Below are 15,604 nucleotides of genomic sequence, written 5' to 3'. Positions count from 1 at the left end.
TTTTATATGCTACTTTCACATTTTAGGAGAGAGAACTAAATGACCTTAAAAGGAAATCTGCCTCAGATCTCTGGAAAGAAGACTTAGCAGCTTTTGTCGAAGAGCTTGAAGTATGTTTTACAAATCTTTCTAAAAATAGATATTAAAAATAAGCAAAAAGAAAACAAAACAAAAACCAAACCAAAACAAAAAGCAGATTGCTCTCCAAATATAGGGGCAAGTGGGAAATCTGTTTTGTTCTCAGGGATTCTTTCTTGTATTTGTACAGTACAGTGCTTTTCCCAAGTCTGTGAAAGAAAAACTACCAGGAACAAATTGGTTTTCAAATGTCAAAAAAACTGGGAGTAGTAACTAGCAATTCTAAGTGAGGAAGCATTATCAAATGTAAAGCCACAAATTTGGGAACAAAGCATGTAGACCAGAAGTGCTAGACAAAAGGCTTTTACCTTGCCTCATTAGTATCTCTGGCAAAAAGGTAAAGGCGTATTGATGATTGCTGAGCCTCAGCCTTCAGTGTTTCCTGAAAATGGCTGATGTAATCTTTTGAAGTAACACAGGATAATCCAAATAAGATGTTTATTTCTCTGCACCTTCATGGTGCAGATGCAATTGGAAGTATTCTGTGCTGAAACCTCAACTTCTGTAATAAAAAACTGGAAAGGACTGGAAAATGTGCCTTATAAAACTTAATCTAAAAGCTCACTGCTTGCTTTAAACACCGAAGGACTGAAAAGTTATATCAGTACCTGGAGATACACGTGAGGAAGAGGAACTTGATGAAAGAAAGATATTCCAGAGTGTCCAAAAGTTTTCATTTGTTTGGGCTTGAAAAAAAGCGTAGCTTTTAACCACATGAAGTAGGGAAGAATTTACCAAGATTAAGTGATTGATTTTCCATTAGTAAAAGGTGCGCTATAATTCAGCTGACAATTAAGGGCAGTCTTCTACTCCATGTTAAAAAAGACTGAAAAAGCACCATGTTTTGCCTTTACTGAAAATGAACATGTTTCCCTCTCGCCCCTGGTTTTTTGTTAGAAAGTAGAAGCACAGGAAAGAGATGACATTCTGGCTGGCATGATTGGCAAGCCAATAAAAGGTGAAGTTGGTAAACCCAAGATGAAGAAGCTTCAGTTGGAAGAGACCATGCCATCACCATTTGGGAGAAGAATAGTTCCACAGATTACATCTGCCATGAAAGCTGATGCCAGTAGGAAATTGCTGAAAAGGCAAAAGGTAAACTAACTGTTGCTATAGTTACATTCTTTAACTGCTATATTTTTCCGTGCTGATAATGCAAATCCAAAGACTAGATCCCACTAGACCCCATTAGTACTGTATGTACGTATGATGTTTTTCTAACTTAATGTGTAAAGAAATTAATGCTGGACTTATTTTATATTTGAAAGCCTATTATGACTACTTATTGCTGGAGTGTTTTTGTTGCTTTTTTTCCCCTTCCAATACTATTAAAATTGGCAATATAATAGTCTACTTTAATTTATTCTCTTCTAAAAATTGTATTGCAGTTTATCACAGTATCACAGTATCGTGCGAGTTGGAAGGGACCTTAGAGATCATCGAGTCCAACTCCTGGGATTTGAGCCCTCTAGTGTAGCAGAGCGGCAGTTCTACCACTTGCGCCACAGGGGGGATTCAAACCCAGGCCTCCAGTGTTGCAAGCGGCGGTTCTAACACTGTGCACCACCGGTTGTTATTTATTTATAATATTTATTGTTGGAATATAAAGGTATAATTTTATTTTGACCAACTTGTTAATATTTTTAGGGTGATGCTGATGCTGTAGCAATAAAAATGGAATTTGATGAAGAATTTGGTGGTGCGCAAGCTGACGGTGGTGGGGATGACTCGGTGAATACAGCAGCCCCAGCAGATAAAATCGTTACAGTGAAGAGAGAGAAGGAGGAGCCTGGTGAGATATCCTTACGCAGTCATCATTAAGCTTGAATGAGTACTAATTTTGCATTAATCGTATTTTTAACACATTATGAGAAGGGAAATATACCACAATGAGTATTTCATCTGATTTTCTTCCTTAAAGAGATGTGCAGAAATACTTCCAAACACTTCTGTATTACTTTCAGCATACATGGAAATTAAAAGCGGAGGTATTCAATGCTCAAGTTAAACATGTGGACACGTCTATTATGGTTCTCTAGTTGTAGTAACTGACTGAAATTTCTGTAGAGTATTCTGCTTCTCTTGAGATGGGGATCTTCTGCTTTCTACATATGGGTTTGAGGGGGAGGGATCTAAATCGTTGAATATGTGAGTAGAAAAAAAATCGATTGTTTATTACATAATTAGATTGTGTACAAATGAAAATATATGACGTGTATGTTCTCTGCCACTTTTATTTATGTGGTAACGTAACTATACTGAAGTATGTAAAAATGTATTTTTCTTTTAGCTGAGAGGCCCAAGTATACATTTGACTTGTCAGAAGAAGAAGATGATGCCGATGATGATGCCAACAATATCAATGATTTAGATGAGCTTAAAGTAAAAGTTTCTCCACCTATAAATGACAGAGAGAAGGAGTTCGTTCTCTCAGACAGTTCAGAAGAAGATGAATATGACTTCCCTCCATTCAAAATAAAGCCATCTCCAGAGTAAGTACTGTAACTCAGCAGTATATATTTTTAGATAATTTTTATTTGAATACAGAAACCTCTAAAGAAAACTGACAGAATATTAATTATTAATCTTCACATAAGATGTAAAATAAAATGTATATGTTTCTGGGGAGGAATGAAAGTGTATATTATCATCTCACCATTGCAACTGACTTGGGCAGGGAAGACATGGCTCACCGAATTGTGATAGAGTGTCAGTAATGTCATCTGTTAATCGTATTTAGTAAAAATTTCTGTTTTCCTTCTTGTACCAACAGGTATACAGACTTATTGATAAACATGTAGTGCTGTCAATTTAAGATGGTTACGATGCATGACAGGATAGGGATTTTATTAAGGATTTGTCTGTTGAAGTGCTAGATACGTGTTAGAATGTAAAACAATAATTTAATCTCTTATGGATGCTATAATGTCTGCATATTTTAATATGGAGTTAATGCAATTAATGCAATTTCTTCTTGTGTCTGGAAGTAGAAAAATGTCTCAAGAGAAGAAAAATCAAGACTTTGGGAACATTTTCTCATTGCCATCCTACTCTCGGAAGACAGATGATGGTGAGCTTGATTTCACTGATCTGATTACCATTAGCAGTTTTTACAGAATACGTACGGGGTTTTATGTCATAAATAGAAACTTAACGCAGTAGTCTTAAGAGTAATGGTATTGAGATTTATGCAGGGGAAAAGAAATAAGAGGTTCTGATCCTTAGAGGAACATGGCTTGTATTGTAGGCACATGGTACACACATAGCCTAGCTGTAGTATCAGAAAGGTGTATCTGTGAAAGGTCTATCTGCTGCAATTAACTTGCATTTTATTCTCTTCACTGTGATGTTTATGAAAAAGCCCTTAGTGACCAGACCAAGAGTTGCTGTGAAAGATTTTGTAACTTGATCCAGAAATCTTTCACCTTATCCAAAATACTAGAGTAGAAATTAATAAAAATAGAAGAGAAGAGGTTTTTGCTCATATCCAAACTGAACCTCCTCTGGTGCATCTTGAAGCCATTCCCTTTCATCCAGTCTCTAGTTACCTGGGAGAGGAGGCCAGCCCCCACCTCGCCACAACCTCCTTTCACGCAGTTGTAAAGAGTGATCAGATCACCCATGAGCCTCCTCTTCTGCAGACTGAACAATCCCAGTTCTCTCAACCATAAGATGTGTGCCCCAGTCTCCTCACAGCTTTGTTGTCCTTCTCTGGACATGCTTCAGGGCCTGGATTCTTTCATGTAGTGAAAGACTAAAAACTGAACATGGTGTTCAAGATACGGTCTGGCCAGAGCTGAGTACAGAGGGACAGGGGGATCACCTCCCTGCTCCTGCTGGTCGCACTACTTCTGATGTTTGGTAGCAGTTTAAATTATGTGCCTCTGTTCTTCTAGACTCAAACAAGACTTTTTTTTTTTTTTTCCTCAAGTTCTTTTATAATCTGAGGCAGGCCCTGCTGAGTGACTTCCCCTTGCATTTATTTATGTGGTAACATAACTATACTGAAGTATGTAAAAATGTATTTTCCTTTTAGCTGAGAGGCCCAAGTATACATTTGACTTGTCAGAAGAAGAAGACGATGCCGATGATGATGCCAACAATATCAATGATTTAGATGAGCTGAAAGTAAAAGCTTGTCCAGGTATAAATGACAGAGAGAAGGAGTTCGTTCTCTCAGACAGTTCAGAAGAAGATGAATATGACTTCCCTCCATTCAAAATAAAGCCATCTCCAGAGTAAGTACTGTAACTCAGCAGTATATATTTTTAGATAATTTTTTTTTGAATACAGAAACCTCTAAAGAAAACTGACAGAATATTAATTATTAATCTTCACATAAGATGTAAAATAAAATGTATATGTTTCTGGGGAGGAATGAAAGTGTATATTATCATCTCACCATTGCAACTGACTTGGGCAGGGAAGACATGGCTCACCGAATTGTGATAGAGTGTCAGTAATGTCATCTGTTAATCGTATTTAGTAAAAATTTCTGTTTTCCTTCTTGTACCAACAGGTATACAGACTTATTGATAAATATGTAGTGCTGTCAATTTAAGATGGTTACGATGCATGACAGGATAGGGATTTTATTAAGGATTTGTCTGTTGAAGTGCTAGATACGTGTTAGAATGTAAAACAATAATTTAATCTCTTATGGATGCTATAATGTCTGCATATTTTAATATGGAGTTAATGCAATTAATGCAATTTCTTCTTGTGTCTGGAAGTAGACAAATGTCTCAAGAGAAGAAAAATCAAGACTTTGGGAACATTTTCTCATTGCCATCCTACTCTCGGAAGACAGATGATGGTGAGCTTGATTTCACTGATCTGATTACCATTAGCAGTTTTTACAGAATACGTACGGGGTTTTATGTCATAAATAGAAACTTAACGCAGTAGTCTTAAGAGTAATGGTATTGAGATTTATGCAGGGGAAAAGAAATAAGAGGTTCTGATCCTTAGAGGAACATGGCTTGTATTGTAGGCACATGGTACACACATAGCCTAGCTGTAGTATCAGAAAGGTGTATCTGTGAAAGGTCTATCTGCTGCAATTAACTTGCATTTTATTCTCTTCACTGTGATGTTTATGAAAAAGCCCTTAGTGACCAGACCAAGAGTTGCTGTGAAAGATTTTGTAACTTGATCCAGAAATCTTTCACCTTATCCAAAATACTAGAGTAGAAATTAATAAAAATAGAAGAGAAGAGGTTTTTGCTAATATCCAAACTGAACCTCCTCTGGTGCATCTTGAAGCCATTCCCTGTCATCCAGTCTCTAGTTACCTGGGAGAGGAGGCCAGCCCCCACCTCGCCACAACCTCCTTTCACGCAGTTGTAAAGAGTGATCAGATCACCCATGAGCCTCCTCTTCTGCAGACTGAACAATCCCAGTTCTCTCAACCATAAGATGTGTGCCCCAGTCTCCTCACAGCTTTGTTGTCCTTCTCTGGACATGCTTCAGGGCCTGGATTCTTTCATGTAGTGAAAGACTAAAAACTGAACATGGTGTTCAAGATACGGTCTGGCCAGAGCTGAGTACAGAGGGACAGGGGGATCACCTCCCTGCTCCTGCTGGTCGCACTACTTCTGATGTTTGGTAGCAGTTTAAATTATGTGCCTCTGTTCTTCTAGACTCAAACAAGACTTTTTTTTTTTTTTTCCTCAAGTTCTTTTATAATCTGAGGCAGGCCCTGCTGAGTGACTTCCCCTTGCATTTATTTATGTGGTAACATAACTATACTGAAGTATGTAAAAATGTATTTTCCTTTTAGCTGAGAGGCCCAAGTATACATTTGACTTGTCAGAAGAAGAAGACGATGCCGATGATGATGCCAACAATATCAATGATTTAGATGAGCTGAAAGTAAAAGCTTGTCCAGGTATAAATGACAGAGAGAAGGAGTTCGTTCTCTCAGACAGTTCAGAAGAAGATGAATATGACTTCCCTCCATTCATAATAAAGCCATCTCCAGAGTAAGTACTGTAACTCAGCAGTATATATTTTTAGATAATTTTTTTTTGAATACAGAAACCTCTAAAGAAAACTGACAGAATATTAATTATTAATCTTCACATAAGATGTAAAATAAAATGTATATGTTTCTGGGGAGGAATGAAAGTGTATATTATCATCTCACCATTGCAACTGACTTGGGCAGGGAAGACATGGCTCACCGAATTGTGATAGAGTGTCAGTAATGTCATCTGTTAATCGTATTTAGTAAAAATTTCTGTTTTCCTTCTTGTACCAACAGGTATACAGACTTATTGATAAATATGTAGTGCTGTCAATTTAAGATGGTTACGATGCATGACAGGATAGGGATTTTATTAAGGATTTGTCTGTTGAAGTGCTAGATACGTGTTAGAATGTAAAACAATAATTTAATCTCTTATGGATGCTATAATGTCTGCATATTTTAATATGGAGTTAATGCAATTAATGCAATTTCTTCTTGTGTCTGGAAGTAGACAAATGTCTCAAGAGAAGAAAAATCAAGACTTTGGGAACATTTTCTCATTGCCATCCTACTCTCGGAAGACAGATGATGGTGAGCTTGATTTCACTGATCTGATTACCATTAGCAGTTTTTACAGAATACGTACGGGGTTTTATGTCATAAATAGAAACTTAACGCAGTAGTCTTAAGAGTAATGGTATTGAGATTTATGTAGGGGAAAAGAAATAAGAGGTTCTGATCCTTAGAGGAACATGGCTTGTATTGTAGGCACATGGTACACACATAGCCTAGCTGTAGTATCAGAAAGGTGTATCTGTGAAAGGTCTATCTGCTGCAGATAACTTGCATTTTATTCTCTTCACTGTGATGTTTATGAAAAAGCCCTTAGTGACCAGACCAAGAGTTGCTGTGAAAGATTTTGTAACTTGATCCAGAAATCTTTCACCTTATCCAAAATACTAGAGTAGAAATTAATAAAAATAGAAGAGAAGAGGTTTTTGCTAATATCCAAACTGAACCTCCTCTGGTGCATCTTGAAGCCATTCCCTGTCATCCAGTCTCTAGTTACCTGGGAGAGGAGGCCAGCCCCCACCTCGCCACAACCTCCTTTCACGCAGTTGTAAAGAGTGATCAGATCACCCATGAGCCTCCTCTTCTGCAGACTGAACAATCCCAGTTCTCTCAACCATAAGATGTGTGCCCCAGTCTCCTCACAGCTTTGTTGTCCTTCTCTGGACATGCTTCAGGGCCTGGATTCTTTCATGTAGTGAAAGACTAAAAACTGAACATGGTGTTCAAGATACGGTCTGGCCAGAGCTGAGTACAGAGGGACAGGGGGATCACCTCCCTGCTCCTGCTGGTCGCACTACTTCTGATGTTTGGTAGCAGTTTAAATTATGTGCCTCTGTTCTTCTAGACTCAAACAAGACTTTTTTTTTTTTTTTTCCTCAAATTCTTTTATAATCTGAGGCAGGCCCTGCTGAGTGACTTCCCCTTGCATTTATTTATGTGGTAACGTAACTATACTGAAGTATGTAAAAATGTATTTTCCTTTTAGCTGAGAGGCCCAAGTATACATTTGACTTGTCAGAAGAAGAAGATGATGCCGATGATGATGCCAACAATAAGAATGATTTAGATGAGCTAAAAGTAAAAGTTTCTCCACCTATAAATGACAGAGAGAAGGAGTTCGTTCTCTCAGACAGTTCAGAAGAAGATGAATATGACTTCCCTCCATTCAAAATAAAGCCATCTCCAGAGTAAGTACTGTAACTCAGCAGTATATATTTTTAGATAATTTTTTTTTGAATACAGAAACCTCTAAAGAAAACTGACAGAATATTAATTATTAATCTTCACATAAGATGTAAAATAAAATGTATATGTTTCTGGGGAGGAATGAAAGTGTATATTATCATCTCACCATTGCAACTGACTTGGGCAGGGAAGACATGGCTCACCGAATTGTGATAGAGTGTCAGTAATGTCATCTGTTAATCGTATTTAGTAAAAATTTCTGTTTTCCTTCTTGTACCAACAGGTATACAGACTTATTGATAAACATGTAGTGCTGTCAATTTAAGATGGTTACGATGCATGACAGGATAGGGATTTTATTAAGGATTTGTCTGTTGAAGTGCTAGATACGTGTTAGAATGTAAAACAATAATTTAATCTCTTATGGATGCTATAATGTCTGCATATTTTAATATGGAGTTAATGCAATTAATGCAATTTCTTCTTGTGTCTGGAAGTAGACAAATGTCTCAAGAGAAGAAAAATCAAGACTTTGGGAACATTTTCTCATTGCCATCCTACTCTCGGAAGACAGATGATGGTGAGCTTGATTTCACTGATCTGATTACCATTAGCAGTTTTTACAGAATACGTACGGGGTTTTATGTCATAAATAGAAACTTAACGCAGTAGTCTTAAGAGTAATGGTATTGAGATTTATGTAGGGGAAAAGAAATAAGAGGTTCTGATCCTTAGAGGAACATGGCTTGTATTGTAGGCACATGGTACACACATAGCCTAGCTGTAGTATCAGAAAGGTGTATCTGTGAAAGGTCTATCTGCTGCAGATAACTTGCATTTTATTCTCTTCACTGTGATGTTTATGAAAAAGCCCTTAGTGACCAGACCAAGAGTTGCTGTGAAAGATTTTGTAACTTGATCCAGAAATCTTTCACCTTATCCAAAATACTAGAGTAGAAATTAATAAAAATAGAAGAGAAGAGGTTTTTGCTAATATCCAAACTGAACCTCCTCTGGTGCATCTTGAAGCCATTCCCTGTCATCCAGTCTCTAGTTACCTGGGAGAGGAGGCCAGCCCCCACCTCGCCACAACCTCCTTTCACGCAGTTGTAAAGAGTGATCAGATCACCCATGAGCCTCCTCTTCTGCAGACTGAACAATCCCAGTTCTCTCAACCATAAGATGTGTGCCCCAGTCTCCTCACAGCTTTGTTGTCCTTCTCTGGACATGCTTCAGGGCCTGGATTCTTTCATGTAGTGAAAGACTAAAAACTGAACATGGTGTTCAAGATACGGTCTGGCCAGAGCTGAGTACAGAGGGACAGGGGGATCACCTCCCTGCTCCTGCTGGTCGCACTACTTCTGATGTTTGGTAGCAGTTTAAATTATGTGCCTCTGTTCTTCTAGACTCAAACAAGACTTTTTTTTTTTTTTTTCCTCAAATTCTTTTATAATCTGAGGCAGGCCCTGCTGAGTGACTTCCCCTTGCATTTATTTATGTGGTAACGTAACTATACTGAAGTATGTAAAAATGTATTTTCCTTTTAGCTGAGAGGCCCAAGTATACATTTGACTTGTCAGAAGAAGAAGACGATGCCGATGATGATGCCAACAATAAGAATGATTTAGATGAGCTAAAAGTAAAAGTTTCTCCACCTATAAATGACAGAGAGAAGGAGTTCGTTCTCTCAGACAGTTCAGAAGAAGATGAATATGACTTCCCTCCATTCATAATAAAGCCATCTCCAGAGTAAGTACTGTAACTCAGCAGTATATATTTTTAGATAATTTTTTTTTGAATACAGAAACCTCTAAAGAAAACTGACAGAATATTAATTATTAATCTTCACATAAGATGTAAAATAAAATGTATATGTTTCTGGGGAGGAATGAAAGTGTATATTATCATCTCACCATTGCAACTGACTTGGGCAGGGAAGACATGGCTCACCGAATTGTGATAGAGTGTCAGTAATGTCATCTGTTAATCGTATTTAGTAAAAATTTCTGTTTTCCTTCTTGTACCAACAGGTATACAGACTTATTGATAAATATGTAGTGCTGTCAATTTAAGATGGTTACGATGCATGACAGGATAGGGATTTTATTAAGGATTTGTCTGTTGAAGTGCTAGATACGTGTTAGAATGTAAAACAATAATTTAATCTCTTATGGATGCTATAATGTCTGCATATTTTAATATGGAGTTAATGCAATTAATGCAATTTCTTCTTGTGTCTGGAAGTAGACAAATGTCTCAAGAGAAGAAAAATCAAGACTTTGGGAACATTTTCTCATTGCCATCCTACTCTCGGAAGACAGATGATGGTGAGCTTGATTTCACTGATCTGATTACCATTAGCAGTTTTTACAGAATACGTACGGGGTTTTATGTCATAAATAGAAACTTAACGCAGTAGTCTTAAGAGTAATGACATTGAGATTTATGCAGGGGAAAAGAAATAAGAGGTTCTGATCCTTAGAGGAACATGGCTTGTATTGTAGGCACACGGTACACACATAGCCTAGCTGTAGTATCAGAAAGGTGTATCTGTGAGATTGATCTTGACTGTAAGCGATCAGGATGATTTAAAATATGCAGTGAACAAATCTTATTCTGAACTTACTCTGTGGTTATAGATACAACAAAATTGGACAGTGACGAGGAGGATTCTACTCCTGTTTTCTCATCACCTTTCGCCTCAAAAGAAACAGAGAAAATTCTAAGTAAAACAGTAGCTGCTAAAAAAGGTAAGTGTAGGATTACAATGTAAATCAAGTTTTTTCAAGTTCTTCACTTCCATTCACTTCACAGCATTCCACAGTTTTCATCATCTCTCCTTTGCCCAAACTGTACATGATCACCATTTCTTTGACAGTGTAGTGATAACTTAATAGCTTAGTTATTACTCAGCTGGTATTCTTTTAGTCATGTCCTTAGTTCTGTGTTCATGCAATGTTCCATCCACTCACCTTCTGGTGAGTGCCTCACAGGGGAATGTCTATTGTGTAGCTGAAGCAATTACTACAAACAGTCGTACGTGGGGTTTTTTGTGACTTCAGAGTTTGAATTTTGGAGGACAGGAAGCTGATACTGAAGGACTGCTTGTTCTGTCTCGTTACCTGTATGGCCACATTCCTTTCTCAGTCCAGGGACAATAAAGGAATAGTTAGGAGTTAAATTTCTTCTCAGACCTTGATCAATTTGATATGAAATTTTCTGATCTCTGGCATCAACTGACTCTGACTTGCTTTATGCTAATATAGTTCTTTTGTCTTCTAATTGCGATATCTATAGAGACCTATTTGTTGTTTTCAAATATGGTTCCCGAGTTCCGACCTAAGTATCAGTTCTTCACTCTCAAGATCTATCTAAAAGGCTGCCGGAGCCTCTCCTTGATGGCAAAGAGAGCTTTATTTTTAATATTAGCAGGCCATGATACTTGGACTACTTAGTAGGTATCATCCATCACACAAAGCAGTACACTGATTCTCCAGCAGGGAGCAGTTAAAGGCAACGCTGCCAAAAAGATTCTGGAGACACTCATCTGTCTGAAGACATTCCCTTAGCAGTATCACAGATGAAAGCTTGAGTACTCACCAGTGTTCACATTCCTGCTATGTGGAGCTTTTTACATGCTCCTTATCTTTAAGGTATTCAGGGCTGACAGATTACACATAGGTCAGTAGCGAAGCAGAGGGTTTTGTTAAAGGCTGGATTGTCTTCCAACATGTGGAGTGCATTACTTCTCCGTGGTGTGAATGTATGAGGGCTGCTCCGAGACCAATGCCTCCTGTTTTATTACGTTGGCCCGCGATATCAGAGGTGGATGGTGGTGGTGTGGCAGCCGAGGTTGAACCTTCCCAGCAGTATTCCATTCCATTTCATTGCAATGTAACAGATGGCAGCAAAGGGGCAGTCTGACAAAACGGTGTCTGATGTGGAAGTGCAGGTGAAGCAAAGGGGTGGAAATGAATTCTTCTATGTGGAAAAATTGCACCCATTGACATTAATCAACACTTGCTGAATGTTTATGGACACCAAACAGTGAGCACAGTGAGGCAGTGAGGGGTTTGTTTCAGCAGTGCTGACAGTGACAGTAGGTCACCTCTGCTGGGGCAGATTTTTACCAGCACAGCTCTTGTTCATCGACGGTGAAAAGGCATAGATAATGAAAACACTATTGAATGGTGTTATTGAGCTCTTTGTATTCATTGTAATTTCCATGAGAATGAATAGGAGGCATTGCTTTCGGAGCAATACAAGTACTGTATTATAAAGATGGCAAGACAGGTTGTGTAGCAGTAATAGAAATTCAGTAAGGATTCCTGTTTATTTCTCACAGTTCTAACATAAAAGTTGAAGTATGTTTTCCTCAAGTGTAGGAGGCTCATCTCGTTTTAACATCTGCCATTTATTCTGTAATTTATTAAAATTTGATATTTCTATGCAATATGTGAATGTAACACATTCGGTATCTCTGACTTCTAACAGCAAAAGTAGATGTACCACCTAAACCTAAAAGGGCTCCCAAGGCCAAGAAGATGGAAACTGTAAGTTCTGACTCGGATTTGGAATTTGGCATTCCAAAGAAGACTGCGGCACCCAAAGGTAGTAATTTAGATGTGGTGTCGATTAGCATCACACGATGTCTGTGCTCTCTGTAACACAGGTTCAAGGTTATATTTCAAGGGAAGCAGAGATAGTCTCTAAAAGAACCACACTGATTTATTAGTAAATGAATCATCGGCAGATTACTCAGCCCTGAGCTTGTTCTATGACAGAAAGTGTTCACTGGTGTTTCTTGGCAGTCAGTGCTGTGAACTTCTTAAGTGACCTTCGCTGTTGGGAATTTAATGACTCCAAACCCCATGAGAGAATGGTAACTCCAGAGGAAGTATGAAAGAGAGAGATAAAACTGAGAAAATCAACTGTTATGTTGTATTTTCTGCCTATTGAGAAGAAGCTTGAGCTGTAAACTGAATTTCAACTTTACACACAGACGTGATAAGATGTAACAATATCACTGCTGTTTTTTCCAGCGTGCTGAACTCTGATGCTTTATTGAAATTATGTTCTCTCACCTAGGAAAAGGGAGAGGGGCAAAGAAAAGGAAAGCATCTGGCTCAGAAAATGAAGGTGATTACAACCCTGGGAAGAAGGCACCTGAATCAACACCGTGCAAGGTCAGTCCTCTCATGGTCCTTTCCACTTTTCACTTCAGTAAAAGATGCATGTTCTTATGGCGGGGTGCTGATGTAGTAACCGGGGTGTAGCTGTGATTATGTTATTGCTGTTAGAGAAGAGTTGCTTCAGGACTGAATGTCACGATGCAAAACACACAGAGCTTCACAAAGGATTTGTCTTTTGTTTTCCAAAGAAACCCAAGAAGGCCGCTTTCGACCAGGATTCTGATGTGGAAATCTTCCAGTCAGGCTTTGCCTCCGAAACTGCCCCGAAGCCCCGGACAGGTTGGGCTAGCAAAGAAGTGAAGTATTTTGCAGAGTCCGATGAAGATGATGATTTTGGTATGTTTAATTAAGTGCCCAAAGAGCACACAACTGTTTTCCAGCGACTATCTTGTGTTGTCCTTTTGGTCCCTTCTGTCGCAAACTTTTGGACATTTGACTTATCTTATGTGACAAATGTAATTGATGGGTTTTATTCTTGTGTGTGGGCATTTTAACATTCTGTGCTTACACCAACAGCTTTGTGCTCTTTTTTACTCATTGAAATGTCATGTATTTGTCGGACTGGCTTGTAGAGATGTTCTAGACAGCGGTGCTAAAGCACATTTTAATTGTCATGGTTGCAAACAGCAAACCTGCTTTTTGAAATAAAGTTTAAACATTAAAAAATGGAAAACTCTCCGTCTTGTGTGTGTGTAATGTTGGGGCGGAGGGACCGACTGCCACACGGGTGCTTTTTTAAAATAAATATATCCCACTTCCCATAGTCAGTCTTCACCAACTATTCTTGAGTAAAACGAGAAGTGAAGCAGGACCCATAGTCAGTCTTAACGTGACTGGGTAAACCGACCACAGCAGCAGCGGTTGCCAAATGGTATCGGACTGCAGTCAAGCCAGACCTGACATGCTGAGTGGCCGTGATGACAGTAGAGGAGGTACTCACAGCAATAGCCAGCCATTGACGGGGAGACAAGCAAGGCTCCCAGATGATACCAGTTTGCCAGATCTGCAGCGACCCTAGGCCAAAGACAGGAGTGCTGGCAACTGTATCTGCTATTGCATTACCTCTGGAAAAAAGGCTTGGCACCTCAGAGTGACCACGCACATATAAGGATGCAACAGGAGCTGTGTGGGAGGCCAAGGTCTCTTCCAAAATTCCAGCAGCCTCTGAACTTGAGAGGCCCTCCCGGCCCATCCGGGCCAACTGCTTGGCTGCAAAGATGGAGTCAGCAACAGTGTTAGAGGGTATCATTCGCCAGAGGTGCACTGCGACCGTCACAGCCATCACCTCAAGCATCTGCACGCTGACCATTCGGTTTGTGAAGACAGCAGCCTGTGAACTACGGTTGGGATCCTGCCAAACCACCATCCTGAGATCAAGAGTCTCATGCTCTTCCAACTGAGCTAGCTGGGCCATTTCAAGGCCTGGAGCAGTGTCCCACTGTGCAAGCGATCCTTCCATGCAGCTCTGTAAGATCTTTTGCCAAGCTGCAGCCATTTTGCTAGACGGATTTTGGGGTTCTTTTGGGTCGGATCCCTTTAGCTGACCATACAAGGGCTTCATCAATCGAGAAGGTATCCCCAAAGCACCCCGAACCCACTGGAAGGCTCCTGCCAGTTTCTGCATATTCCATAGTTTCTTAACACATGGTTGAATATCAAGACCCACCAGATGCATCATCTCAGTGCTAAACTTATATTCCAAGCACTCTGCTCTAATTCCCTCTTGCATGTCTATACCATGCACAGGGTGAATGTGAATCTCGCCGCCACATCCTCCGCCCCTCCGGGTGGTGCCACGATTGCACTCCCCGCCTCCCAAGGCGATATCACGCCGGCACCCTCCACCCCCTGGGCGGTGCCGTGGTTCCCCTCCACGCCCTCCGGCGATCCAAACGCCGGGCTATCCTGTCGCTGCCCACAGCCGCGCCGCCGCCCCCCCCGGCCCGAAGCCGGCCCACCGGCCGAAACTTGCCCAATCCAAGCCTGCAGCCGCTGCCCCGCGGGGTCTCCCTGGACCTGGCTACTCTGCGGGCGGCACACTGAAAACGGCACCATACTTCCATCCGCTTCCATTTCCCCCCCCGGAAAGGACAGATCTGGTTTTCTTTTATTGTCTCAAAGATTGCTTTGTGAGGCTTTTCTGATGGTAAGACTCTGACTGGCGACTGCTGACTATCTAGGAGGGTGAATGGTGGTTGCTATTGTGCCATCCCTGCTTATGATTGCCAAGATAAGCAGAGACAGGACAAGCAGTCTTTTTCAGGGGTGCTGCTTGAAGGAGCTGACCGCTGCAGAAGGCGATAATGCTTGTGTCTGGCAAACAGAGGCACCACCAACCCCTGCTGGCTGATCTGTGGGCCAGGAATGTCACAAAAGCTGGTTTTAAACCATTTTACAAAGAGCGTTTACCTGCTTGTTTAGAAGCTCAGTGTTTGTTCGAGATACATTCCCAAAAATGCTGAGCGTTCTTGTCATCCTCAAACTTCAAAGAAGAAAAACAACCCCACCGAAATGGGGGATAAAAGGCCCTCGCTAAACTGGGGAT

At 40.0% G+C, this 15,604-nt stretch overlaps 1 protein-coding gene across 1 annotated transcript in view; it reads left to right on the top strand.

Moving 5' to 3' along the window:
• The window catches only part of LOC140264537 (DNA topoisomerase 2-beta-like), a 32,642-nt gene extending 19,109 nt beyond the window's left edge, over positions 1–13,533 (top strand). Inside the window, exons 13-25 of the mRNA XM_072360389.1 lie at positions 27–110; positions 1,036–1,233; positions 1,786–1,930; positions 2,462–2,630; positions 4,182–4,376; positions 4,875–4,954; positions 5,921–6,012; positions 7,676–7,869; positions 8,368–8,447; positions 10,507–10,617; positions 12,362–12,478; positions 12,956–13,053; positions 13,248–13,533. Coding sequence (XP_072216490.1) covers positions 27–110; positions 1,036–1,233; positions 1,786–1,930; positions 2,462–2,630; positions 4,182–4,376; positions 4,875–4,954; positions 5,921–6,012; positions 7,676–7,869; positions 8,368–8,447; positions 10,507–10,617; positions 12,362–12,478; positions 12,956–13,053; positions 13,248–13,409 — 1,725 coding nt within the window. The 3' untranslated portion in view covers positions 13,410–13,533. The remainder of the gene's footprint in view (positions 1–26; positions 111–1,035; positions 1,234–1,785; positions 1,931–2,461; positions 2,631–4,181; positions 4,377–4,874; positions 4,955–5,920; positions 6,013–7,675; positions 7,870–8,367; positions 8,448–10,506; positions 10,618–12,361; positions 12,479–12,955; positions 13,054–13,247) is intronic.
• The last annotated feature ends 2,071 nt before the right edge of the window (positions 13,534–15,604 follow it).

This window comes from Excalfactoria chinensis, chromosome Z, assembly GCF_039878825.1.
Source record: "Excalfactoria chinensis isolate bCotChi1 chromosome Z, bCotChi1.hap2, whole genome shotgun sequence".
NCBI lineage: Eukaryota > Metazoa > Chordata > Aves > Galliformes > Phasianidae > Excalfactoria > Excalfactoria chinensis.
The sequence above is the reverse complement of the archived record's forward strand: the minus strand, read 5'-3'. Positions and strand labels throughout refer to the sequence as shown.